The 25,370-nt window shown below is 49.5% G+C and overlaps 1 protein-coding gene across 2 annotated transcripts in view; it reads right to left on the bottom strand.

The window, feature by feature from the left end:
- Positions 1-25,370, bottom strand: part of SYNPR (synaptoporin) — a 110,508-nt gene that overhangs the window by 37,952 nt on the left and 47,186 nt on the right. The window contains exon 1 of one of the 2 annotated variants that reach the window (XM_074602646.1): positions 7,195-7,641. The exons of the other annotated variant lie outside the window; for it this stretch is intronic. Within the exon in view, the coding sequence (XP_074458747.1) occupies positions 7,195-7,218 (24 nt within the window). The 5' untranslated portion in view covers positions 7,219-7,641. Of the gene's footprint in view, positions 1-7,194; positions 7,642-25,370 lie in introns of those variants that run through there. 2 annotated transcript variants of the gene reach the window in all.

Here is a 25,370-nt window from a genome sequence, read left to right as displayed (position 1 = left end):
AGGCTTTACAGGCTGATTATATGGGATTTATTGTGTAACAAGTGTAAACATTTAATTAAAAAATAAAAAAGGTTGGACGGTTGCTCATTTCCTTGCTCACTTGGTGGGTTTAAAAGCATCTGGGTTTAAAATGGCCCATGATCCAACATAAATGCATACAGAGCATGATCCAAGTTATTACTAAGTAGGATTTACTCCCTCTAATAAACACAGGGATTTAAATTACGGCTGAGAGACACCCACACATGGGAAGCCCTCTGAGAAGAGAAAGTGCTCCCAAACTTAATGTCGCTAAACCCCTGATGGTCGATTCAGCCTCAGGGGCTCAATGACAACCAAGACCACACCATACCTCCTCCTGCACAGCATTGATGGCAGGGGACCACAAACCCAGCTTGCAAAAGCCGTGTTGTACACAATGCACACACCGTCTGCCCCAGGCTGGGGCTGGGACAGTCACCTCTCCCAGCCCTGGATCCCAGCCCCATCCCCAGCTCTCCCAACATCACCACCAGGCACCATTTGGCAGGTCAAGGCCCCCGGTAGCACCATCTGATGACTGCTGTAATTGCTTTGTTATCTAATTTGTGTCTTTCTTCCTTCCATTAGCTCCAGCTCCCCTCTCCCAGCAGTACCTGGTAGACCTAGGCTCCGGTGGAGCATTTTCCTGCTCTGTTGACAGATGCTCACAGCAGAAACAAGAGGTGGGAGTGCTCCTCTGACCAGAAAATGCTCTGACAGCTCCGTCCCTGCAGCGTGGCACAGCATGGGGGCTGCAACAAAACCCTCCCTGGGTCAGCACTCACTGAAAATTATTACTACAGGAAAGGCTCCTGTCCTTCAATCACACTGTATTATTTATGACCTAATGATTGCCCATTGACTAGCAGGGATTATATGTTCGCCAAGATGTTTCTGGGTGAATGAAAGGGCATTAACCTCATTATTATCACGTCCATGCTCATCAGAGGCCATTAGTAGCTTCCTCTCAGCTCCCTGTGCTGCTGTGTGCTGCTATTTGGTGTCATCTGCTGCCTCTCTGCCCGCCCGCCCCACACGCATCCATGCCTGCATTCGGCTCTGCCTCCTTTCTCAAGCAGATTTAGGGAAATGGGTGGAAACTATTTAGCTTGGGAAAGGAATCCACAAAACCCTGGGGATTAATAATCCGGTGCAACAGCTTTTTCCCGTGGGGATTTGAGAGTGCTTTCAAATTGCTAAGCAATGGGGCCTCCAATCCGTTCTCACACACCCAGCAGCACTCTTTCAGATGATGTCTGTCCATTTTTTTCCTTTTTTTGAGTCCCACAACGCCTGTACGAGCAGGGCCGTTGGGAACCAAGGCTTTGCTTTTGGAAAAGCGCAGCCGGTTTTCTAGGCAGTATGTCTGCAAAGCCTTCCAGCCTCCAGACCACCCAGCCCTGGCCACTGAGGCCCGTTAGGGGTGTCCTTCATTAACCCGACCATTGCAGATATCCCCTTCTTGCTTCAGACGCAGCCTCTCCATGACATGTTTAGGATGGAGGATGGCTTGAGCCCTCCATACCAGAGCTCTGTGTGGCATCCTGCGCAGGTGAGATCCAAACGTGGGACCCATCAGCTCATCTCAAACCAGTTTTGGATGGAAAATTCCACTGGAGCTGGCTCTGACCTCGGCACCCGCCTCTTGTGCAAAAGGCTGGAAGAAGAATTTGCTCCTGGCTAAACTATCAGCCCGCATGGTAAAAATAATTTCTTTTCTAATAATTAAAATGATGGGCTATAAATGAACCTTTGCTTTGCTGAGCTCTGGGAATTCACAGGGAACATTTTGCGCAAGAAACATTTTTAAAATTAAAACCTCCCTTTCCTCTTCTTTTCCGCCACTCCTCTTAAACTCTATCCCCAGAGATGGCATCGCTCTCCTTTCCCCCACTTAATCATAACAAGCAACACCTAAACATGAACATTTTTAGGAAATTGAACTAAAAAAGTACTCCTTATCTCACTAGCTCTTGACACACTTCATCTGGACAGCTTAAGTCGTCCTGTTTCCCCTACATCCTCCCTCTTACCATGCTCCTCCACACCTCTTGCCTTTCTCTTTCTCTTTTCACGCCCTTTCATTCACGTTCCCTGAAATCTGCAGCCATACCTGCTTCTAAACACACAAAAAAAGGTAACAATAAAACCTTGGCAGAAACCTTGCCTGAATGTTCTCCATTTCCTTCTTGGTTCAAAATACTTAATTCTGAAATAACCAGGCGTTCTTTCCTTCCTCTCAACTGCTAGCAGCTGCCGTACATCTTCTGTGCCACTTCCCAACGTACTTCAAATCCTCCCAGACCCTGGAAAAAAACAGCCACTTGTACAAAACCAATAATGCATCAATGTTTTTGGCTGTTGCAATCTTTATATCTGCACTGCTGGAGATGATTATCTAGCTTTTTTTTTTTATCTGTAGATACAGGCCTGTGGAATAAAACCAGGGCCAATAAAATAAGGAAGCAAAGAAAACACAAGCAGAATGAAAAAGGCAATTGAACATGCTATAAATTCAGAATCAGGTGAAAGCTAATTATGGCCATGCTCACTAAAAAGATGAGGACACAGCCAGGGAGATAGACTTATTAATTATTTGTGTTATGGTAGCACTTAGAAGCCCCAATCCTTTATCTGGGACTAGCTGTGCTATACATGGCAAACACTCAAATACGTCTTTGGGTAATTGCACACCGTTTTAAGGAAAATGTGCAAATGCTCTGTTCTTTCACCTTCAGCAGTTTCTGGTTTGTTAATGCTGCTAAAAGAGCCTGAGTTTACCATCAGTCTTGTTCTGAGCAGCTCATGGGATGGTCTCATGGGTCAAAGAACAATTAATTCAGCATGAGGGTACCCTCCACCCATAGCTGGATTGGGCAAACCACAGCAAACCCCCCCAAAGTGGGCATGAGATGCATCCGTCACCATCCCCAGCTCCTGGCATGGGGGGACCGAACGCTCACTGTTGCCAACAAGGGACGTTTCATCCTCATTGACTCTGTGCAAGTTTGATTGCTTTTCTAATTAAGATACATTTTATGGTAATCTACCAAGCCCCTTAGACTAAATCACTCACTTAATCTGTTGTTAGTGCCCATATGTTTACAGCTTTCCAGCCTGCTGCAGCATATTTGCTTTGCCACGGCACCGGGGAAGTTTAGTGACAGATGAGCCGCCGAACAGCCATTCAGGTGGCGCAGGGCCCTTCCAGCCAGGCAGCCTGCGCACGGACGGACGGACAGACAGACGGACAGACAGAGAGCCCCGGCACCCGGCGGTTTGGAGAGGAGAGGTGTAGTATTGCAGACACTGCACCCCATGCTGATCACCTGTCTCTTCCCCTGTCTCCACAGCAGGGCTCAGCACATCTTTCTCGTTTTCCTTTCTTTCCTTTTTTTTTTTTTTCCCCCTCCACAATAAGAGGTTGTACATGACAGGAGAGGATGGCTGAAGAGTTTCACGGTATCGTCGCGTCTGTGGCACCAGAGCTTGCTTACTGAGGAGTTTCACTGCAGGTTCCAGGGCTCTGAGCATCCCCTCGGACGAAGGGCAACAATCACATTTCCAAACTAAGGACAGGCAGAGTCAGCCCCTCCATCTGCACTGGACGCTGAATTAAACAAAAACCGTGCAAACGCTCCACTGTTCTGCTAAGCCTGGCCAGGAGCGTGTGTCCCCGGCCCCAGCCTCGCCCCCCGCCCAGACACACTGATGGGCACCTTCCAGCTTCTTCAGGGCTGGCGCTTTGCCACAGCATGCCCTGGCCAGGAGCTAGATCTCTCTTTCAGGCCTGCCTGGGCTCTCTAGTAGCCCCATGTCCCACATACGGACACGCATGTGCTGTGCTGGCAGGCAGCAGCTTCAGCTCTTCGTCTTCCATCAGGCTGCCCATGCCGGCTCCCGGTGAAGGGGCAGGGATGCGCTGAATGGGATGCCCTCCTGCATCCCGCGGTGGTACCTGCCCAGGCAGAGCTCGGGCAGGGACCCAGGGACCCCAGTTCTGCTCCGACCAGCTGGGCTGAGCCCCCAGCCCACCACGCACAGACATGTTGTATTGACAAGCGTGTACCACGCTACGACTTGTGCTCAGCTCGCCGAAGGAAAGAGAGCCCAAAGGCAAAATCAGGAAAGACCAGCCTCTGGGTCAAGTTGCCATCTGCCATCCTATGTAGAAGGAAATATTCCCTGAAAAAAATGGTCATATAATTGTACAGGAACTCCTAATCATGAGTGACATGAAGAATAAAACACCACCTGCCATCACCAGCAGTGACAGGCAGCTGCTATCCAATATCAACACAAATACCTTTCCCCCTGTAGAGCGCCTATTGATCTGAACAGGATTAACAGAGGTGAGGAAAGTACTCATTAAGTCTTCCAAGGACTTGGCTAAAAAAAAAAAAAGAGTATCTGGCATTCAGAAGGAGCCCGATATTTAAGAAATCGATTTTTTAAGCATTTAAGGAATTTTTCTAGGAACTGTTTGAGCTGCTAGAGGAGCAGACAAGGAAACAGGTGTCAAAGGAAAAGAAGCTTCCCAGGACACAGGCACCCCTAAAATAATGCTTCAAACTCCTTTCAAACCCTGATGCACCTGCTAGAAAGGGGCAGCAACTCCTCCATCCCACTGCCACAAATCTCACGTTTTCAGCCCTGGCAGAAAGCACCACGCTGTGAACCTGTCCCTGTGGCCACACCAAGCCCTGGTTTGCACATCAGCCTGAGGGCATCTTCCAGAGAGGATCTCACACTCCTGGGGAGGTGGCAGAGGCTGCTCCGAGGTCTGAGAGGTAAGTGGTGGTGGGGGCTACTGGACGGTACTGGACTGGGGAGAAGACTCTGCAGATCTGCTACCACCAAGTAGCTGGAGGTGAAGGACCACCGCACATTGCAATGCCAGGATGGGCAAAAGGCAACAGATGGAAAACCATGAACACCGAAGACTTTTGTACATAGATCATGAGGAGCAGGACAAGCTCTCCTGCCCGCCCCCCCCCCCCCCCCGCCAAGTCTGTGTCAGCGGTATCCTGTAGAGATGGCAGGTAAGGACAAAGGGATCATTTCTGCTCAGCCACAAGCTCCTCTGCCAAGGGAAAGTCTTGCAGTGATGGACTTAACCACATTATTCACTTTGTGCCTTGCACTCCCTTGGCTGCTGGCGATCTGCCTTCGGGGACAGGGGTGAGACCTCTCCCTGCCTGCAGTCAAACCAACCATCCCCGGCCACTTTTCCTGCTTCAAACCTATAAAGATGAGCTGAACAGGCTTCTTAATAAACCACAGCATGCCCAGCTTTCAGGGCAGTCTGGCACCCCTGCTATGATAAGAGTTACATGGCACAGAAACACCAGGCTTTTAGTTTTGCAGCGCAGGAAGCAGGAATCGTGCTCCTCGGTCCACCCTACCCACCTCCTTATGTGCACTTTGACCATCATCCTTCTGCTCACCTGGAGGACACTGCACTGAGCCAGGTACGCAGGCTCAGCGAAGTTAGAAATGCTTAATACAGTCCCCAGGCAAGCAGGATCATGCTTAGAAAGTGTGAGATATGCCTTGCTCAGACACCCATGCCCTCCGCACCTGAGGAATTAAACGACTGTGAAAAAGACAATTATTGTTGTGTACCTTGTTCTCTAAGACTGTGCCGAGCCCACTCATTCAGCTGGTATAAATATATATGGTACCTATGAAACAGGAATCATGCAAAAACCAAAAAGCCACTGAACTGGGTGCCTATTAACTGCATTTTTGGGAAGGAGGCAGAACTGAGCGCGTGGGCTCATCCGTCCAACACCCTGCGCCGGGGGATGCCGCATCCCAGCTCCTGCCCAGCGCGGGCTTGGGCAGCCGGGGCACGGACCCCAGCAGAGCTCCCGAGCCAGCTGCGGAGGGGCACGACGCACAATATTCGCATCGGCTGCTCTTCAGGCAAGGGCAACTATTGCATTTTGGAAAAAAACGGGAACAATTAAAGTGGTTCAAATGACTAAGCAGTTATTGGCAATCTGAATTTTCTCCCTGGAATAGTTTAGCTTGGACAGCCAGACACAACACCCCTGCCTTCTCCTGTGGGTTTAATAAACCCAGTTACAGTCTTCTGATGTCTTATTTAAGTACACTTCATCTACCTATTCGCATTCCCTGGTATCATGAGAGCAGGCAGATTATTCTGGGTCTAACACGTTGATTTTCTGAGCAGGTATACACTCAAGCATGTTCTCACAGCAGCTCCAGCTCGTGCTACAGCTGGAGTTTTTCAAGACTTCTGTAACACCAAAGCGATCGACTCCCATGGATACGATTCAAGTATGAAATAATCCAATTGCCAATAAATAAATCAATGCAGTGCTGCAAATTCAAGGATTTATTATGTAGCCCGAAAGTATTACAGCTATACATCTTGTTTTCCTCGGCCAGACTATCACAATCACTGCCTGATACTGCCTGGAAAGCGCACCGGGAGCTATGACGGGGAGAGATAAATAACTGCACCTCCCTATTATTTACAGGTAACAAAGAGGTCCCCAAGTTAGCCAAGAGCGCTGAGGAAGGAGGCTGCCGAGCCGTACAAAGCAGAGGCAGGGAGCAGAAAGTCAGCGCAACGGTCTATTGACCTGCGTTAATGATGTTACACTCTGAAAAAAATAGAAAAAAAACCCTATTGTCTTAATTACTTTAAAGATTTTCTTTACTTCATTGATACATTTGGATGAGGAGCATGTTGCTGCCAACTGCTATACTTTAGATTGATATTTCTAAGGTAATATGCAGTCAGATATTCATACTTCAGCTTGATCAATATTAAATAGCCCTTACTGATTTTTTTTTTATATCCAATATTCCTGCCTTATTTTTGAGGCGTCTTTGATTTGAAATGCCAGAAGGAACACAATAAATCAGAATTCCTTTTCCTTTTAATCCTCACTCTCCTGTTTCTGCTGCAAAATGAAGTGCAAAACAAGTTTTCGAAGCAGGCACCCCCCTCTGCAAAGCAAAACACAAACCAAAAATATTTCAACGTATCTAAAAACCACGGAACAGTTGGGCTCAGCATGAGAGTACAAAGAAACCAAACCTAAAAACAATTTTGTTGGCTTCACGATTCCTGTAAAACCCCACTTCTCCCCCAAAACAGTACAGTTACACAAATAAATAGAGATGCATATAACTTACCGGAGCAAATATCACCATACACATTTACAAAGGGATTTATAATCCAACTTGCGTCTCCTGAAATAAAGCAAGGTTTGTCTCATACTAAAAATAAAGGCTCCCAAAAGCTTCTCACAGTAGAGAGAGAGAGAGAGAGAGAGGGAGGGAGGGAGGGAGGGAGGGAGAGGGAGCGAGCGAGCACCAGCTCCTTGCCTCGCTTTTTATGAAGCAAATAAGGAGAGCAAGAAAATCAATGCCGAGAGAAAGTGAGATGATATACCAATCAGGCAGCAGCCTCAGCCTTATTTGCAGAGGGATGGCAAAATGCTCATATTATTAGACAATGACTACACACAGCCTAAGCGGAGAAAGCGAATACTTTCCCCCCGGTGAGAGGCTGATTGCTTTGTTGTGGTGCAGGTACCACCACAGCGGGCTGGGAGACGCAGCCCCTTCCTCCCCACGGCTAATGCAGCATCGCTTCACTCCTTGGGCGTGCTCCACAGGAAAGAAACAGTTCCTAATTCCGGGCTAAAGTTGTACTAAGCTTAAAAAGCCTCCAAACCTCTGGCACTTGCAGAGTGTCATCAGAGCAGTGTGTCTTTGTTGCTGGGTTTGGGGGATTTTTGGACTCTCTCTTATATTTTGAGACGCTTTTCACTGCATCTCGGAAAGCTGCCCCACAGCTGCAGCAAGGAGCCCATCCAGAAAGGGGAAAAGACCTCTCACGTCCCCCACGCTTTAACGCGCACCGAGCTCCTCCTGTGCTCGCACAGGACCGGACCTCCAAAGCGTCCTCCGGGAATTTGAGCTTTTGCCCCTTTTTGTGTATCAGAGCAAACCTACGGGAAACCCGTGGGTTCCCTTGCGCCAAAAGGGAAACTTTGCTGTGCTATTAATCTACCCAAACCAAACCTTTGCTGTGCTCCCGTACGCGTTGGAAAGAGGAGGAGAAGGTAGCAGAAGGTGAGCTCATTGCCTCCAACATACAGGCTTGCAAACAGGACGCATCGGTGGCAAATGCGTGCCACTTCTTTGGGAAGATGCCACACTTGCTCGCCCCCAGCAGCGGTACAGAGACACAACCCCCCCACTCTGTCACTGCAAACAGGGGTTTCAAGGTGGCCCTGTGTCTCCTCAGCCCGTTAAGAGGACAACATGGATCCAGGGACCCCTCTCGGCGAGGTGCCGTCCTCTGTGCTCCCCCCATGAGCCTCCGCCATCCCCAGCCCATCGCCCCAGCGCCGTCTGGTGTAACCGGGACTATGAGTCGCCCTCTGTGCCACTTGCTTATCAGCCCTGGATTTATCCCTGTTTTGCCCACTTTTCCACACACCGCATTAAATATATTCAAACACACGTGACTTAACGCGTAAGACACAAGATGAACTTTTATTTGGAGACAGAAGTCACACGCTGGTACACAGAAACACCTGCTGGGTGAAAACAGTTCTCTGCGCAGCAAAACTGGAGCACAACTGCTGTTCCCCAGCGGCTTGGGATTTACATTGTGCAAGAAGAGCTGGAATTCACAGGGAAAATCCCAAAGACAAGACCAAGGAGACTGAATTAATCTGATAACTCAATTTATCTGCTGGGGGCTTGCACTTCTAAGCACAATCCTGGCGCAGAGGAGACTCCGACAGCCCTTCATGAGCGCTGAACCTCCAGGCCCCGTTCCCAGGAGCTGCGTTGCCACGCTGACAGATGTCACCGCCGACGATGTGGCCCCGCGTTTCCAACAGATACAGCCTGATGCCAGCCAATGCTGGAACGAGGAGACACCGTGGTGCTGAGAGAGTTCTCCAGGCTGAAGCACTGCTCTGCTGCTCGGTGCCTTTTAGCGTAGGTGAAAGCATCTGCCTGCTACCCTGCACGCTGCCCGAGTCCCAGCCATGTGGATTAAACAACTCAGCGCCTTTGGGGCTGCAGAGCCGGGCGGCGTTTGCCTCCCACCGCACCGCGAGCAGCCCTTTGATGCCTCATCCACGCAGGAACCACACTCCGCAGCCGGGCTCACACCGCGCAGCCTGCAGCAGCGTCTCGGCATTCACCTGGGTAGCGTTGGCCAACACGCCTTCCTCCCCGAGGACAGGGCTCACACATCCCACCCCTCCTTCCTCGCCACCTCTGGAAAAGACAGAGCAGCCCAGAGGAGGTTTTGTAGGAACAAGACAGACCCAAAGAGGAACGCGAACCAAAAGCCAGCGATGGGCAAAGGTGACCGAGGGCCACACCAAACTTCCCGCCCACCGCATCAGCGCGAGGGGCGATGCTGGCTCTCCCTCCCCTCTGGGAGAGCTCTTCTCCTCCAGCCTGCGGGCACCTGGGCTGCTCCCGCACGTTGGCGGAGGATGGCGGGAGGATGCTCAGCCTGCCTGAGCGCCCCAGCTGAGACATCTCACTGCTCGTGGCCTTTTTCATTGCATTCAGCTCTCCAGCTGGCACTGAAACCTGCTGTATCTCATGGTGACCAGCCTCTTGCTGCAAGGTGTGACAGTAAGTGACATGCAAACATCTCTCATTTTCCAGCAAGATAATTCTATTTTTCCACAGCTAACAACTGCTGTTACTTAAACTCACTGGAGTCTTCTGAAAACTTTGAAAAACATCAGTTAAAGTTGTTTTGCAGAGGCGCCCCTGGGAGCTGCTGTGTCTCAGCCCTCCAAAAATACGTGCCCACTTGGGCCCCGGTGTGGGACGTGGGGGTGCAGGATGCAGTTTTAGCCACAGCACGACGGATTGCAGCAGACGATAACCTGTCCTGTCCCGCGGCTCCTTCAAACAACACCGCAATACGGACTCCATGCCATAAGGAGATCAAAGCCTGCTTCTTTTTCTGAACCAGTGACACACCGTGAATTCTGTGGATCGCATCTAATATCACTGAAAATGGATGTGTCAGTGTCTGCTGACAAGGCAAAACACTTGTTGGGCTGCGGGGGACCCTGCAGCACCGCAGGCTGGTGCTTTCTTCAGCTTTATTAGATTCCTTGGCAAAAATTCATCTGAAATACTGGACACAGCACTCAGCATCACCAAGCATAAAACCAGCCGCTGCCAATGCCAGCGCTGCTATGCCACGTCTCTCTCTGTGCTGTATGACAGCTTTCTGCTTTTAAGTTGTGAGTTTCAAAGCAGACTAAAAAGCTTCATGGGATTTAAGCCCCAAACTCTGGATACTACTGAAAAGCTGTACCCATCCAGCAGATTTCCGCCAGCTTTCCCACATCACTCAGGGTCTGAAGAGATTTAATTCCCACCTACACGAGGTTCATGGCCGACGTAGCTAAAAGGGATGCAGCGACACCAGTAACACCAAGGGCTGCAGCCTGGGGAGAAACTTCTCCTCCCCGGGTACAGCGGCAGTCACGGGAGGCATCTCCACAAGGACGGCATGAGACGGGAGCTCTTCTCCTGGTTCCCCACTGAGCTTTGCCATCTCTTCCCACAGCTCCCAGCCCACCACAGGGTACCTAAACCCCAGGGAGCGGGATGGGAAGGAGAGGGCAGGGAGGGAGCCCCAAAGCACTGACTACTCTTAGACCTTCTCATTGCCGTGTTGCTTTACTCTGACCATATTTTCTCGTATTACCCTGGGATGCCTGTTCATGCTTGCATCTGTGCTTCCAGTTTTATCGATGCCTATAAAATCACAAACTGTGTGGCGGAGATGGAACAGTTTTATTGGTCACACCGCGGAGGACCTGACCTGGTGTTTTCTCATCTCCGTGGTCCTCAGCTCTGTCCGAGGCTGCATCGCACCGGCGCTCACCCTGGCGTGGCCAAGGCAGGAGCAGGCAGCACCACCACGGGCCCTTTGGACCACGCCGCTACATCTGTGCTTACTCCACGTGGAATAATTTAGATGTGGTGTTAAGGGATGTGGTGTAAGGGAGAACTTTGTAGAGTGGAGTTGATGGTTGGACTCAATGATCCCAAGGGTCTTTTCCAACCTAAATGATTCTATGATTCTATAATATCAGAGCTTCCATCCCACCTGGGCTGGAGAGAAAATATCAGTGACGGCAGCAGCGGCTGCGGGAGCAGGCTGGAGCCTGGCAGAGGGGAATCGTCCAACCTGGAGCTGCTGCTACAAATAACCCGCCAGCCCAGGAAATATCAAGACGGGCTGCCTGTTTGCCAACAGGGATTTTCACATTTCCCTCTCAATCCTTATTTAAATTTGGGAAGACGGAAAATTAACGAAGTCTGAGATACATAACTGGAAACCATTTGTTTTTCTTGTGGAAATGGAACATTTCCTAATGAACCTCTCCTCCCCCTGTGCCGTTCGGCTCTGGATGCAAATATTGCTGCGAGTTTATCAATCTGCGGCTTGTTTCACGCAGTTTGCAATGCTAATGAGTAAACCAATTTTGACATATTATGTAAGCCAGTTTCTGAAACAGAGATTCTTGGCAGGCCAAATGTAAACACAGACACCCTCTTGCATCCAATTTAAATGAGCATGTTGCCGAAAGCACTAAGGGCTTGATTCTGTTGACTTATTCCTGATTTACTCCAGTGCAAAGAAAAAAAAAAAAAAAGAAAAACAACAAAACCCTATCTTTCAATTCAATTACTAGTGCAGCAGCAATTTGCAAAATGGATCTAATTTTGTAACGTGGAAATGTGCTGGAATAAGTTAATGCAAGGGGGTGACTCGGGCACTGTATGAGCATCAGCACAGCACACGATCGGGAGCACGCATGCCATTCCAGATGGAGCTAGTGGAGGAGATGACAGCTCTTCTCTCCCTCGTCCTCCCAAGCCAAATTTTGGTCCAGGTAGTGCCCCATGGGTCAGACCAACCCCAGAAGGTGATGCCTTTTGGCCTCCCTGCTCTTCCACCATGGCTTTGCAGAAGGACATTGCCTGCCTGGGGGTGGTGGGAACCCAGGGCACGAGGGAAAGTTTGTCTCGGCAGTCACTGAAGGTCTGCACCACACCAATGAGTGGCCAGGTGCTGAGACCTTGTCCACCTGGCCCAAACCTGGCAACTGGCCCCACCACCGAGACAGTTGGACACTCTGATTAATGGATTATATCCAGTTTGTACAGACTATGATCTCAGCACCAGGATGATGTGCTGGAAGGCACGTGCGTTGGACGGCAGACTGCAACGACCATCAGCGTGCCTTCCAATGACACGGGGATGAGCTGAAGGTCACAAGCTTAGAGTTCGGGGTAGGAGAAAGGAGGGGGGATGCATTTTTAAAGGCCCCTGAGAAAAAAAAAAAAAAGAGAAAAAAAAAAAAAGAAAGGATCTACCAGAGAGATGAACAGGATTTATTAAAGTGAGGAAAAGTGAGGAAAGGCTGGAATCAAATCTGTCATTTGCACTTTTCCCAGTACCATCTGGAGCGTTTGCATCTGCCAAAAAGCACAGTGTATTTCTGTCGACAAGCAGGAGCAAACGGGGCAGCAGCATACCTGGAGGTGGCCTTTGCCCTGCTAATGGCTCTGGGCATCTCCAGAGCGTTTTAAAACTAAAACACGAGCATGAAGTTGAACTGTGATGCTCCTGCCATGGCAGAGGGAAAGAAATAAAATGAGAGACCTGCTCTGCTGTGAGGTCGGGTGTGCTGCTGCAGAGCATATTTATTGCATGTGTCAGAGATCCCACCAGGATCTGGAGCTGCAAAACAAAACCTCACACTCAATCCCCTTCGCAACATGAGGACCAGGATATCATTTATCATACCTAGCTCTTTTATATTGTAAAGCAAAGGAGAGCAAGAGGAAGAATACTTTTAGCCTCCAAGCAAACATCCCACCCTGGGCTTTCAATGATGAGAGCAAACCTGAGAGCTCTTTCCTTTGTGCTCTGTCGCGCTTTCAAGCTCTGATCATAAGCAGCCGACATGCCACACATTTGCTGGCTCATCAAGTTCTACCCTGCAAGTTTGGAAACACACAGTTGTTAAAGTAATTCAAGTTTTTATGGCAGAAGAGAAAACTTACTGCTGTCTAGACATGAAAAAGAAAAGGACAGTGCTTGAAAAGAGGGCGGCCGACAAGTAAGCATCGCTCGGGATGTAAACGACAGGGAGATGAGATGCCTGTACGGCCCCAGCCTGCCAGCACGTCGCCGCACATCACAGCGCCGCACATCGCAGCGCCACAGGGCTGGGGAAGAGCAGCAAAGATTGGGAAGAGACGATGCCCCACAGACCTGAGGGACCCACACAGGTTCTTGCCTGAACCAGAAGTCGTCCAGCTCCTGGCCAGCCAACAAACACCCCCCACACCACTCATGCTGCCATCCCAGCACGGAGCCCGAGGCGGGAGCAAAGCCCAAAACCGGATCATCGCATCGACTCCCACCCCGCAAAGGGGACGAGGGCAGCGAGGGACTGGCGTGCAGACGGATGCACCACAGCACCTCCCTCCCTCCCCCCCGACAGTTCATCTACACGTGGCGCATTACAGTAACAGGCAGGCAAAGGAGTGCTTGCTTTCTAAACGTATCATTTTGACTGTAATTTTAAATGATTTGGAATAACTCCTGTGGTTAGAAGTCCAGCTGTTATCCAGGGTGAGTCAATTTGGAAAGCCCTTGACGTCCATTCAAGCATCCCGTGGATTTCTGATGCTCAGAAGAGAGTTACTGCCACCCCCTTATTCTGAGTACTTTCGGCATTTTTAACATAAGGTCCTGTTTCTGCATGTCTTAAACGCTAGACCCTAAAACCGTATAAAATAATGATCTGAAGGCCAGATGGGCACAGGCTGGATGATGGAAACAGCATGGAATAAAAGGGAATCAGATAAATTTCTATTGTAATTTTTATAGCTATTTAACAGGAAGAAATAAAAAAAAAATCTAATTACTGTCAACTGTAAGTTTTCAGCTACCCAGCCAGCAGAGCGCTGTTATTAAACTACTGTATAATTGCCTCTTTTACTCCGCTTCCCACAGAAGTTGTGTTATTTCACTCATAGTTAAACTCATAATATTGGCTTCATAACTAATCCTGTCAATCGAAATCCCCGGGGGCTGGTGCAAGGATAAAAATAGCAAGGAGTTCTTTCTTCCCTCAGCTTTCTCCCAAAGCCCATTTCTGCAAGTACCGGGGCTGCGGCTCAGCGGTGCCACGGGCTGTTGCACCCACCACCGACACGTCAACGCGGCTCCTCCGGCTCAAGGAAAGCATGGAGGAGAGGGATAGAACCTTCAGCAGACAACTCAACCCCTTTGCACCGAGCGTCTGCCCTGGAAAAGATATATCCTGTCCATCTCTCCCTCCTGGCCCAAGCAGCTCAGGTAAGATATTTGATGCTGAGCCTCACCTCCAAGCCCAGATGTGACTGCCCACCCTGGGACTTTGGGCCAGCCCTGGAGTTCAGCTGACACTTGCAAAGTCTGTGGATGCATGAAAAACACAGGTTTCCTCCTTCCCCAAACACCAAGTGCTGGGATGGCATCTCACATCCAAAATCACATAAAGACACCCAACTACATGTTCAAGCACCAAAGACATCCACTGAGACATCTGTTGGACTCTAAGATCTAAAGGGTCTTTTCCAGCCTAAATGATTCTATGAGACGAGCAAGTGCACAGACAAATTGTACTCAGGAGACTGCATAAAGCACCAGATTTTTATGCATCTGAGTTTTGTGAGCTCTGTCTGAACCCCTACTTGCTCCCTGTGCATTGGACTGATGCTCCTTGCTAACTCCCAGCATGGTCCTTCCCTGGAGATGGTGGTGGATTTGCTGCAGAAGACCCAGGCAGTGTGTCTCTTGCCAGGGTTCAGCTGAGGTTTGGGACAACGTAATAGGGCTGGAAGATGGGAGGGAAGACGGATTTGGCGTCACACCCAGATCTACCATCCCTGTCTCCATCTCTCTGGAGACAACAACCCTGTGCCAGGGTTGCTCTCTGGTGGGCACACACAGAAACTGCTGAGAGCTGGTGAGGAACAGATGGGAAACAACACATTTCACAGAATCATAGAATTGTCTAGGTTGGAAGGGACCTTTAAGATCATCGAGTCAACCATCAACCTAACACTGACAAAACCCATCACTAAACCACGTCACTAAGCACCACATCTGCCTGGCTTTTAAATACCTCCAGGGATGGTGATTCCACCACTTCCCTGGGCAGCCTGTTCCAATGTTTGATAACGCTTTCCATGAAGAAATTTTTCCTAATATCCATCCTAAACCTCCCCTGGTGCAACTTGAGGCCATTTCCTCTTGTTTCCCAAAGTGGTGTCCCAGAGCGAGGGCCCGGGGTGCCCGTGCCGGGAGCGAGCCAGCGCCAGGGCTCTGCACACACCTGAACCAGCTCTGGAGTCATCGCACTCGCCTCTGCCAAGCTCAGCCGCTGCTGGAGGAGCCCTTTGTGTTGTTGTGAGTGACACAGGCAGCCCGACAGCCCAAAACGCACCAGCACACTCACTGCACGGGGGATCACGGGGAACTGCTTCAGCGGAGGTGGTTTTCCCACCATGGAAGAGCCACCACCCTGCCTACTACAGCCAAGTATCGGTGTGACACCACACCGAGCTGCGGTGCTGCAAACTTCACTCATGGTCTGCAGAGCCTCTCAAACTCTAAGCGAGAAAAGCAGAGAAGCAGTTTAAAAATCTTTAGAGAAAATAAATAAATAAAATAATAAAAGAAATCGCTCACCCTCTCCCCCACCCTACAGCAAGGAGGGACCAGCCCCAGCACAATGGCATGAGGCTTTGCAGCCAAATGGAAACCATTGCTTGCCACGCAAGCCCGAGATACCCCTCCCAGATACCCTTACCAGCACTCCGGAGCGACTCCAGGGTTAAAAACCCTTCTGTGTGCACTGTGAGAGCACGAGCGTGTTCAGCACAGCCCTCTGCGGGAACACAGCTCTTCCCTGAGCTGCTTTACTCCTTCCTCCCTCCATCGCATCACTTCACTCTTTGAGACGAGAGGATACAAGGTCTTTCATGCCATTGCCCGGGCTGCCAAGCGGCACCATGGTGCTCTCAGGCAAACCAGGAGAGCTCCCAGCAAGGCCATCCTGGAGAGCCCCGTTGTTCCCAGGGGGTGAATCTTGGTTGGGGGTGTGTGTGTGTCTCCCCAGGAGCCTCAACACCGTGTGTGACTGCCTCCCAGGAGGTGGCCCTCACAGCTTGCAGGCAGCAAGACTGCAGAGGACACCCCTGGGGCCAGCAGGGCCTGCCTCGGCTCACACAGCTCTCAGCAGCTTCTCAGATTTAAAATAAATGTGTCCCGTTGCATCGCTCGTTTTCTCACCCATGGTGTTTGTGCAAATGAGCCCTCAGGCTGATGGAGCTCCTCACCCAGAAAGCTGCAGAGACCCAGAGAAACAGTGTTACAGCCAAAGTCACCCCTGGGAACGGCTCTGTCATGCCAGCTGAACTGGCCAGCGAGCAGAGCCCACAGCCTCCGCGTCTGTGCCAGACACAGAAAGGACGAAGGAGGGAAGCGCCAAAGCATCAGGGCTGAAGCAAACCCATTAGCATGACTGAGAACGATCCCTGAGCCCAAGTACAGGGTGAGAGGAGAAGAGTAAAGGGCAAACAAGGAAAAGTGAAGCTGCCAGACACAGGGGCAGCAAAAACTCCTATGGAACAAGTGTTGGTGATGGCACAGCATGCAGCGAAGCTCAGAGCATCAGAACAGATAGGGTGGCTTGGGCCACATTGCCTCCACTGGAGGTGAGAGCATATACTCCCTCTTTGGATGCTCAGCCAGGTCCTCAAGGAGAGCATGGCAAAGCAACCGCTCTTATAAACACAGGCCTTAATATCTAGATGAACGTCCTTGGGGTCTGATTCTTCAAAGCCTCAAAAACTACCAGGGGCTTCTGATCTTTCTCCATCTCCCCCATAATCTACTACTCATGGTGTGTCCATTTAAACTTGTCAACTCTTCAGCCTCAAAGAAGAGCAATGAGAGTCCCAGGCTACCCTGTGCTCCTCCTGATGTGGGTGGCACGACATGTTTTGACAACTTCCCGTCAACCAGCAGCAGATCCTTCAGGAGGACTCTGGAAGAGAGCACAGGCTGCGTAAGCACCGGGTAAACCAAGACCAGCCCAACTTTCCAATTTGCACAGTGGCCTGCGCAGCCAAGAAAACGTGTGCAGGGTATCACTGTTCCTCAAATTAAAGTACTGAAGGTAAAAGGGTGAAAATGTATTTCAATCGACTCGTTGGCCAGGGGAAAAGGAGAAAAAAAATATGTATTCCTGCTTCTATAATATTTAATTAGCAGTGGGATTTTAGATGCAAAAGCAAAGCATTCATCTTGCCACCTACTTTTCATTTAACATAGTTCAATCGAAGAGGCCACAAACTTTCCTAGAATGAAGTAACTAAGGAATGCAAGGGCTGTTGTGTTTGCTGTTGAGAGGGGAGCCTTTCTTTTGGCAAACCTTATGTCCCTGGACACATCCAACCCATCAAAAGTTTTCAGCCAGCTGTTAGCCCAAGGCTTGTTCCCAGATGTGGGGCACCCCACCGCTCCAGCAATCGACTTCCTACTGCTCCTGCTCCCTCAGATCTGCAATCCTTTCCCTGCCATGCGACTACACCCATTACTGGTGCACTTCTGACAAGTGTGCACCATGCACGGACATGCCCAAGTGCCTGGGTGCAGGGGAGAGGAGTTGTCTGCACGCACCCATCTCGTCATGCAGGACACTCGCACTTTGGCTCTGTAATGGATGGACTTCTAGTCACATCCAGAGGAGTAGGTGGTCCCATGTAACAAGACCAGGGACCACTGAAGAACCTCCACATGGAGAAAGAAGATGGAGGAAAGTAAGGGGTTGGCCATTTGGTGAAAAATTACACCTCTCCACTTGATGCCCAGGCAGGTAGTGCAGCAGAAGACCAACAAGGTGACTGTGGCACTGTGCTGGGTATCTATCTGATAGTTCTGTCTGAGACATGCTGATCACTGAATGTCATGAGGGTATCTTGTATGGTCCCAATGCTCAGAAAAATCAGTCATGCCTCTGACAGCAAGTAACACAGCTGATGTAAGAAACAGATAATATCCTTAACTAAATCCTCATCAACATCGGCTTCAGGAAGGTGAGGTGGTGAGGTACTGTATTTCCCCCGTGAATGAAGGGGAACGGTGCATTTTTTAAGTTTCGCATTAGGCAGCCGCACAAGTACTTTAGGTGGACCTTCCCTGTGGATCGCAGGAGACTGTCCTCGTCCAAGCATTAGAGGGTTTCTGTGCAAATCGGCTCATTGTCCTTGGGCTTTTACACATTTTCGTGCATATAAGATTCAAGTGTTCGTTATTATTTCTTGAAGTGTGGAACCCCCAGGAGCACTTAGTGGGTTTGCACGGAAGACAACGCTCTTGCACACCAGTTATTTCCCAGTAAAGTATTCCACAAAAATCTGGGTGTCCACTACATGCTTGTTGTGAATTTATGCAAATTTATTCTACAAATAATCTTGACAAATAATGCCAAGAGTGAATTTGAGCTGAGACTGTCTGAGATCGAAGGTGTTAGGTTATCAGACACAGTGGGTGGCATGTTAATGAGTTCACTTCTTAACTAGTGGGTATAAGCAAGAGGCTTGATCTACAACTGACAGAAAAAACTGAAAGGAAAATTGCATTTAGAGCACAACAGCTATTCCTGAATAGATTCGCATGTGGGCACTTGTTTTGTCGCAGTGCCTACATAAATATGCATGGAGCAACTGTTTCAGAGTAGCCTTGTGTATGGACAAGCCTGTAAAATTAGGTTTCTGATCTAAATATTAAAATTGACTGTCTGCAAATGATATCAGGTAAAAGACTCTTAAAATATCACTGTTTCTATGAATTTTACTGGCATCACCTTTGTTTATCTGCGTAATATTGGGGGTGGGGGGGAGAAGCATCAAACAGGCCTGAAATCCGGCAAAATAAATTCATAGTTATATTCAAGAGGACTGCTTGTCTCACAGTTAAGAAAATGCACCAGGAGATGGAAGAGGTGTAGGTCCCATCTCTGCCACCGTCTATTTTTTCTGTGTAGAAATGCAGGACGAATTACTTGCACCAAAGAGTATTTTCCCTTACTTCAACTGACTCATTTTTCCACTTACAGTTCTTTGTGTCCTACTGTAGCTCTTTTTTTTTTTTTTTAAACACGGACAGTTACAGTAAAACAAAGAAAAAAGTACCTTTCCTCTTCCTTACAGCGATTAGAGATGTCATTCATATTACCTGCTGGATGCGAATTGAGCTATTCCCCACAGCCACTCAAAAAAAAATACATAATCACCATAATTACTGGTGGCACCTAATTAACATTCAACTTCCTCTCTACAGTAGCAGCTACAGCTGGACAACCCATTTATTCCAACCTAAAACTAATGCTCTCCTAATTATTTTCTGTCACACTAAGCAGCCCACCTGTGTCCGTCTCTGCCGCCGTCCCCGCCTGGCGCAGCGGTGGGAGGGCAGAGCCAGCCAAGCGAGCCGCTCCGCACGCACCCCGCACGCTCGGCCTGCGGCTGGCTCCCACACGCCAGCACCCACTCCCACTAATCACACAGCTGCTGGCTCTATTAGCTTCCTTGACCAGGATTCACGGAAAAATAAAAAAAAAAAAAAAAGGAAAAAAAGGCAAAGGAGCTGCCTACATCAAATGCAAAATATCCCCTGCTTGGCACCATTGCTGGGGCAAAAGGCTGCGGCCACCCCGAAGGACTCGGCGCTCTGGGTTTGGCCTCGTGGGAGAGGTTAAACAAGCCCATAAACCACATGTGCTTCCCTTTCCTGAGGATGCCGGCGGCTGTTTGCCCTTCCCCATGGTCCACCCCGACTGCCTGGGTACCGCAGCCGAGCGGGAGGGCCCTGCCTGCGGCGGGGGCAGCACCCCGCGCTCACACCAGGGCCATGGATCAGGCTGACGGCTGCCAAAATTTACTCCCGTTGGCCAGGAGGCAACGGGGTGAGGGTGGGCACGCTGACGGCCCCCCAAACTCTGGCCTGTCCTGGTGCTGGTCTCCAGGCTGGGGCAAACCTTCTCTGGCCACTCTGTAGCAGCAACAGGACCGAAACTGCTCAATGCAAACATTATTTTAAAAATAAAGGCAGACAGAGATCAGACAGATAAAGAAGCCTGATTTTATGAACTGCCCAGTATCAGGCACTCATTCTGAATAAACTGAAGTATGTATAAATCCACGACACCTCGGTTGTTTCATTCTAGTCTCACCCCTTTTCTGTAGTGTTTTCTACCCCCATCCACTAATCGGGCAACTTTTAAATTCTCTTTTATTCTTAAGCCACACATCCGCTCTCCTGGTGGGAAAAGCAATGCCTGCTGCTGCCATCTAGATGAGCTCCAACTCATTAGCTCCCTGTTTCTTTCTAAAACTCGGCTGAAAACTTATTTTCTCTTTTGCTCACGCCTCTCCATTTTCCTCTCTCTTTGCTATTATCTCTCTAATTATATTATTTCACCCTGTAATAACTGTAGCACTCGTGGGAATGAAGCTCTGAAAAATTACCTTGTATTTGCATTTACATATGAGTGTTCAACACTACACCGACTAGATATATAAAGAGGGACGAGAAGGGAACTGACAGTTACTGGGGGAAGCGCTGGCTGAACTTCTCCCTAACTCAGGAATTACTAATGCCTCTTCCTTTCCCTTCTCCCCCACTTCCATTTGTCACCTTTGGCGTGAAGGTTCGCGGGCGCTAACAGGTCTCTGCTCAGCCCAGCCGCCTGGGGCCACAAAACCTGCAGCGACGCAGTATTTACCCCAAGCCAAATTTGGGTAAGACAGGCTAACGAAGTTCAAAATCTATGGGGAGAAGGAAGGAGCTCAGCCAGCACGATCCTGTAGGCTTCATTTGCTTCAGAGATCAATGAGAAAAATACAGCAGATCAAGAGCTGTCATAGATGGCCCGAGTTTCAAGAGGAAAAAAAGATATAAAATCAGTGCATGCAGACCAGTGGGCTATTTATGCAATAGTCAAGTAGGTACGGTTTTGATGCCAACATAAGAACTTCAAGCCCCAGTTAAGCTCAGAAATCCAGTATCTTTAAACTCTGTATGAATTTCACCCCCACGCCCCATCACCACCCACTGAGTGGTAAAGTGCCTCCAAATTGATTTGTCCGACCTTCCCCAGACAAATTTCCAGCTCTGCAAAAGATAATCTTATCTTGGGAGCTGACTTGTGAAACATTTTAGACAAGGCTATAAGCAGATGATCAAACTTTATGAAAATGCCCTAGCTCTTATCAGTGTAAATCAAGCTAAGGTGGATCAGAGAATTGAAGTCTCAGCGTTTCATAAATCAAAGAGCTGCCTATGTGCTCCCCTGGCTGTCCAGGAGCACTTGTGTTTGAAGGACTAATTGCAAACCAGTGTATTTTTTTTTTTTTGCTATTTTTCCAGAAAAGAACAGAGTTATCACAAAGATGCTATTCTCCAGCCAGCAAAACGTCGCTAAGGTTGCCTAGGTGAACCACTCACTTCTCATTTACCTTCCCAGTGCAGCTCAGGTTTGCAGAGAGGGTTTTGGGCAACCCTGCAGGCACCAGCATCCCACCTAGGGGCTCCCGATACCGGCTGGGCTCAAACCTCCCACTGCACACGGGCTTCTCCTGGGAAAGGCACCCAAGAGCATCAGCAGGAAAGAGCCCTTGCAAACCCCAGAGGTCCACAACCAGCCTGGCAGAGGAGGAGTCTCCGTCTCTGGAGACATTCAAAACCTGCCTGGAGACGTTCCTGTGCAACCTGCTCTGGCAGGGGGCTGGACCAGATGATCTCCAGAGGTCCCTTCCAACCCCTGCCATTCAGTGATTCTGCAAAGGGTGAAGCTGCCTTGCTTCACCACTGTAAGGGCTCAGCAGTGCTGACAACCCACTTGCCACCTCTCGCATTCCGCAGGCTTGGCTCCTTCACGCATGCCCCCACAGCCAAAGAGGAGACACGGCCTCCGACAGAGGCCGTTGCCGTCAAGCCACATGCGATTTGTTGATCGAAAGAGCAGGCAGGTGCTTTTTTTAAAGGCGGGAGCTGGCAGCGCTAAGAAATTGGGGAAAATACATCAGAGCAGAGCAAAGCATGAAGCATCAAATCCCAACGCCCTCCCCATCCCCTGGCTAGCACTGGCAGCTCTGCATTTCAGCCGATTAGACTCGGGTCTGCGGGGCTCTGCCAGCGCACACCAGACCTGGCCCCGCTCTGCTTGCCCCTTTTAATCGCCAACGGAGCGGAAGAAACCGGCTCTTCCCGTCCCCTCGCATTAGCCCTGGAAGCAGCCTGCTCCGGGATGCGATGCCTCGCCACCCAACCCTCCCTTCTCTAGATGCAGCGACTTGTTTGTGAGCACTGGGGCTAAGGAAGGCTCACGGAGCCGCCTTCTCAGTCCTCCCCACTGTGGATTCTCTGGTGTCCATAAAAAATTGCACGTACACTACCCCTGCAGGTATTCTCATCAGGGACAGTGTCAGAATTGTAGGGTTTTATTTATTTACTCTTCAAAACTTCCAGAAATGGGGACTCTTTGAAAGCACACCTGCCCCATTGGGTTGAAGCTGGCCAGCAGGTTCAAAATCTATTTGCACACCTTGTCAGGCTCTGGGGAGCCAGGCACCACACGAACTGAGTCACAACCGAATTATTTCGGCTGACGCTTAAAGACAGGAATTACAGACAATAAAAAAAACCCTCCATCCCCTTCAAACTAATGGCCCTCTCCAAAGGCCAAGCAGGTAGCAACCTATCACTTCAAACCTCAGCCAGCACTTGCCTGCATTTCTAATTGCTTTTTGTCTCCTCTGGAGGCAATTAACTCCATACCCACTCTCTAACACTTTCGCACTCCAAAAAGCAGTTCCCATTTTACTGGCACAGGGCTCTGCATTTGGATCTCAAGCTCCTGTGCTTATTCCCTTTCCTCCGCAAGGCTCTGCATGTGTTTGCGTCTGGGCATGTGTTTTCTCACCCCGATGAATTCGTTATTTATGGGGCTGAAAGAGAAAAGCTGCTGAAATGGGTGTTCGTCATTTAGCTCTTCTACATGTCTCTCAAAGGCATAATAAACATTAAGAGAAAGCAAATATCAGACTCGATGGGGTTGCTTGAGTGAAAATTCAGACATGAACTTGCAGATGCTGTGCAGCGGGTATGCCAGTACGCACCATGCTTCCTCCCTACCCGGCACGGGGCTCAAACCCTCCTACCTGGACGCTGCCAGGTTTCAGCCATTCCCAGACCCCTCGGCACGATGCCCAGAGCAGCCCCAGACAGGCCAGGGTGCTCCGAGGGATGCTCTGGGTGAGGCGTGTTCCCAGGATCACAGATGTGTTAGGTTTTAACAGATTTGGCAAATGGCACTAGAGGGCAGAGCTGTTTACCCTCAGCGTTATCTGTGACAAGGAAAAAAACCCATGACTCTCAAGCAGCATCCGAATTCTCCACAATCTTATCCAATATCAATCGCCTGTTAATATGCAAAAGCCACCCAGCGTATTTCCACTTAGATGTGACAAGCACAGGCATTAATGAGCCAACTGTGAGCCTGCATTTCCTTACTTTGACGGTCTTTAGCAAGATTGGAAGACCTCCAGGTGTGGGCCAGCCTCTTGCCAACGCAGCAGCATCACTGCCAGCCAGGGACGGCCCCGGCTTCTTGCAATCCGGAGTGCAGAGGGCAATACAAACAACCCCCACAGCAGGGAGATAACAAAGCCTGTTTTCTTCCCATCACTGATGTTGATAAAAAGGCTTTACTCATCAGGGAGCTTTGATCACAGAGACCTAAAATTATGGGCCACGCTGATACTCCACTGGCCAGGCTTGCTGCTAAACCTCTCAACAGATGGAAAAAAAAAAATAAAAATAACGCTTCCAAAGAGACAAAACCTTCCAGGCTTTGTACGGCTTTGGTTTCGAGCAGATGACCAGAGCCCATGGGAACCCCTGTAGCTGGGCAAGCAGGGCTGTTTGAGGGCGCATCCACCCCACCTACAGCAGGGTCTGTGTTCCACAGAGCAACTCCACCAGCCACCGATACAGCTGCCGGACTTGTGCCTTGCTCAGGAGGGACCATAACCCCCAAACCCAACACACGTGAGCTGTTACATCCAGAGGTTTTTGGTCGGTATACGATTGCTAACTTTTTTATTGCACTTGGCTGCAGCGTTCCTGGTACCGACAGCTCCCTCGGACGAGGGTGCCAGCCCCAAGAATCCCACTCCAAACCACTCACAAATCCTTTTCTTCTTATTTCCCCAGTGCACACAGTGTGCTTTTCTTTATTATTATCAAAATCAGTCATCTTGCAGGGCTGCCTACTGTTGAGTAGGGGAAGCAAAGGCGTCTTGCGTCAGAAAAGTCACTCTCTGTACCAGAACCCAAGGAACTCGTTCATAACGTACCCAGCACCCGGCTCCGCTGCCTACGATGGCACTTCATAAGAAAATCTCTCCCGAGAGCAGAAAGAAAAGGCCTGAAAATATAACTCAGAGCACAGTGCATTAACGGCTTAGGCAACGTCATCCAATAACACTGGCTATCTTGATAGCATGAAAACAAAAAAAGAAGTCTATGATTAATATTTAAAGAGAAGGAAGGAAATAATAATTATATTGGTTTCAGGCCTCCGTCATGTTTTGCACGTTGCCAGAACTACTTTATTCCACTTCTTCCTCCCGGGCACACTCTGCATCTCCTTACTTGCAGAGGAAAGGCAATGCATTGACGTATTTTTGTGCGGAATTTGCTTTCCATGTCATTGCGGCAAAGAGGGTTGGGGGGAGCCTCAGAGCAGAGGCCAGGCAGCCCATCGCCCCGCCTGAGGCAGGGTCAGCTCTCTCTTTCCTGGCAGATGTTTGTCTAACTTCTGACCCCCAGTGACTGCAACTTCCTACGGCAAATCTATCCCAGTGCTTCTCCATCCTCATCTTAAAATTATATATCCCTTAAAAACCACTTCTTCTCATCCCAACCACCACAGACCTAGAGAACTATCCCTTCCTTTCTGCAGCAGCCCAGAACTCAAACACAATTACCTAATCTCCTTGCAGTTTTCTCTTCTTGGGAGTAAACAGCCTCAGGCTCGCAGCTTTTCTCCCCACAGCCTCTATCCTCAGCTAACTTTTCCTGTGCATTTCTGGACTCTGTGTCCTCAAGTCAGCTCTTCCTTTGAGGATGGAGCCCAAAAAGCAGGATGCTTTCCCAACGTCTAACCAGC

Source organism: Larus michahellis, chromosome 10, assembly GCF_964199755.1.
Source record: "Larus michahellis chromosome 10, bLarMic1.1, whole genome shotgun sequence".
Taxonomy (NCBI): domain Eukaryota; kingdom Metazoa; phylum Chordata; class Aves; order Charadriiformes; family Laridae; genus Larus; species Larus michahellis.
This window is presented reverse-complemented; position numbering and strand designations above follow the sequence as displayed.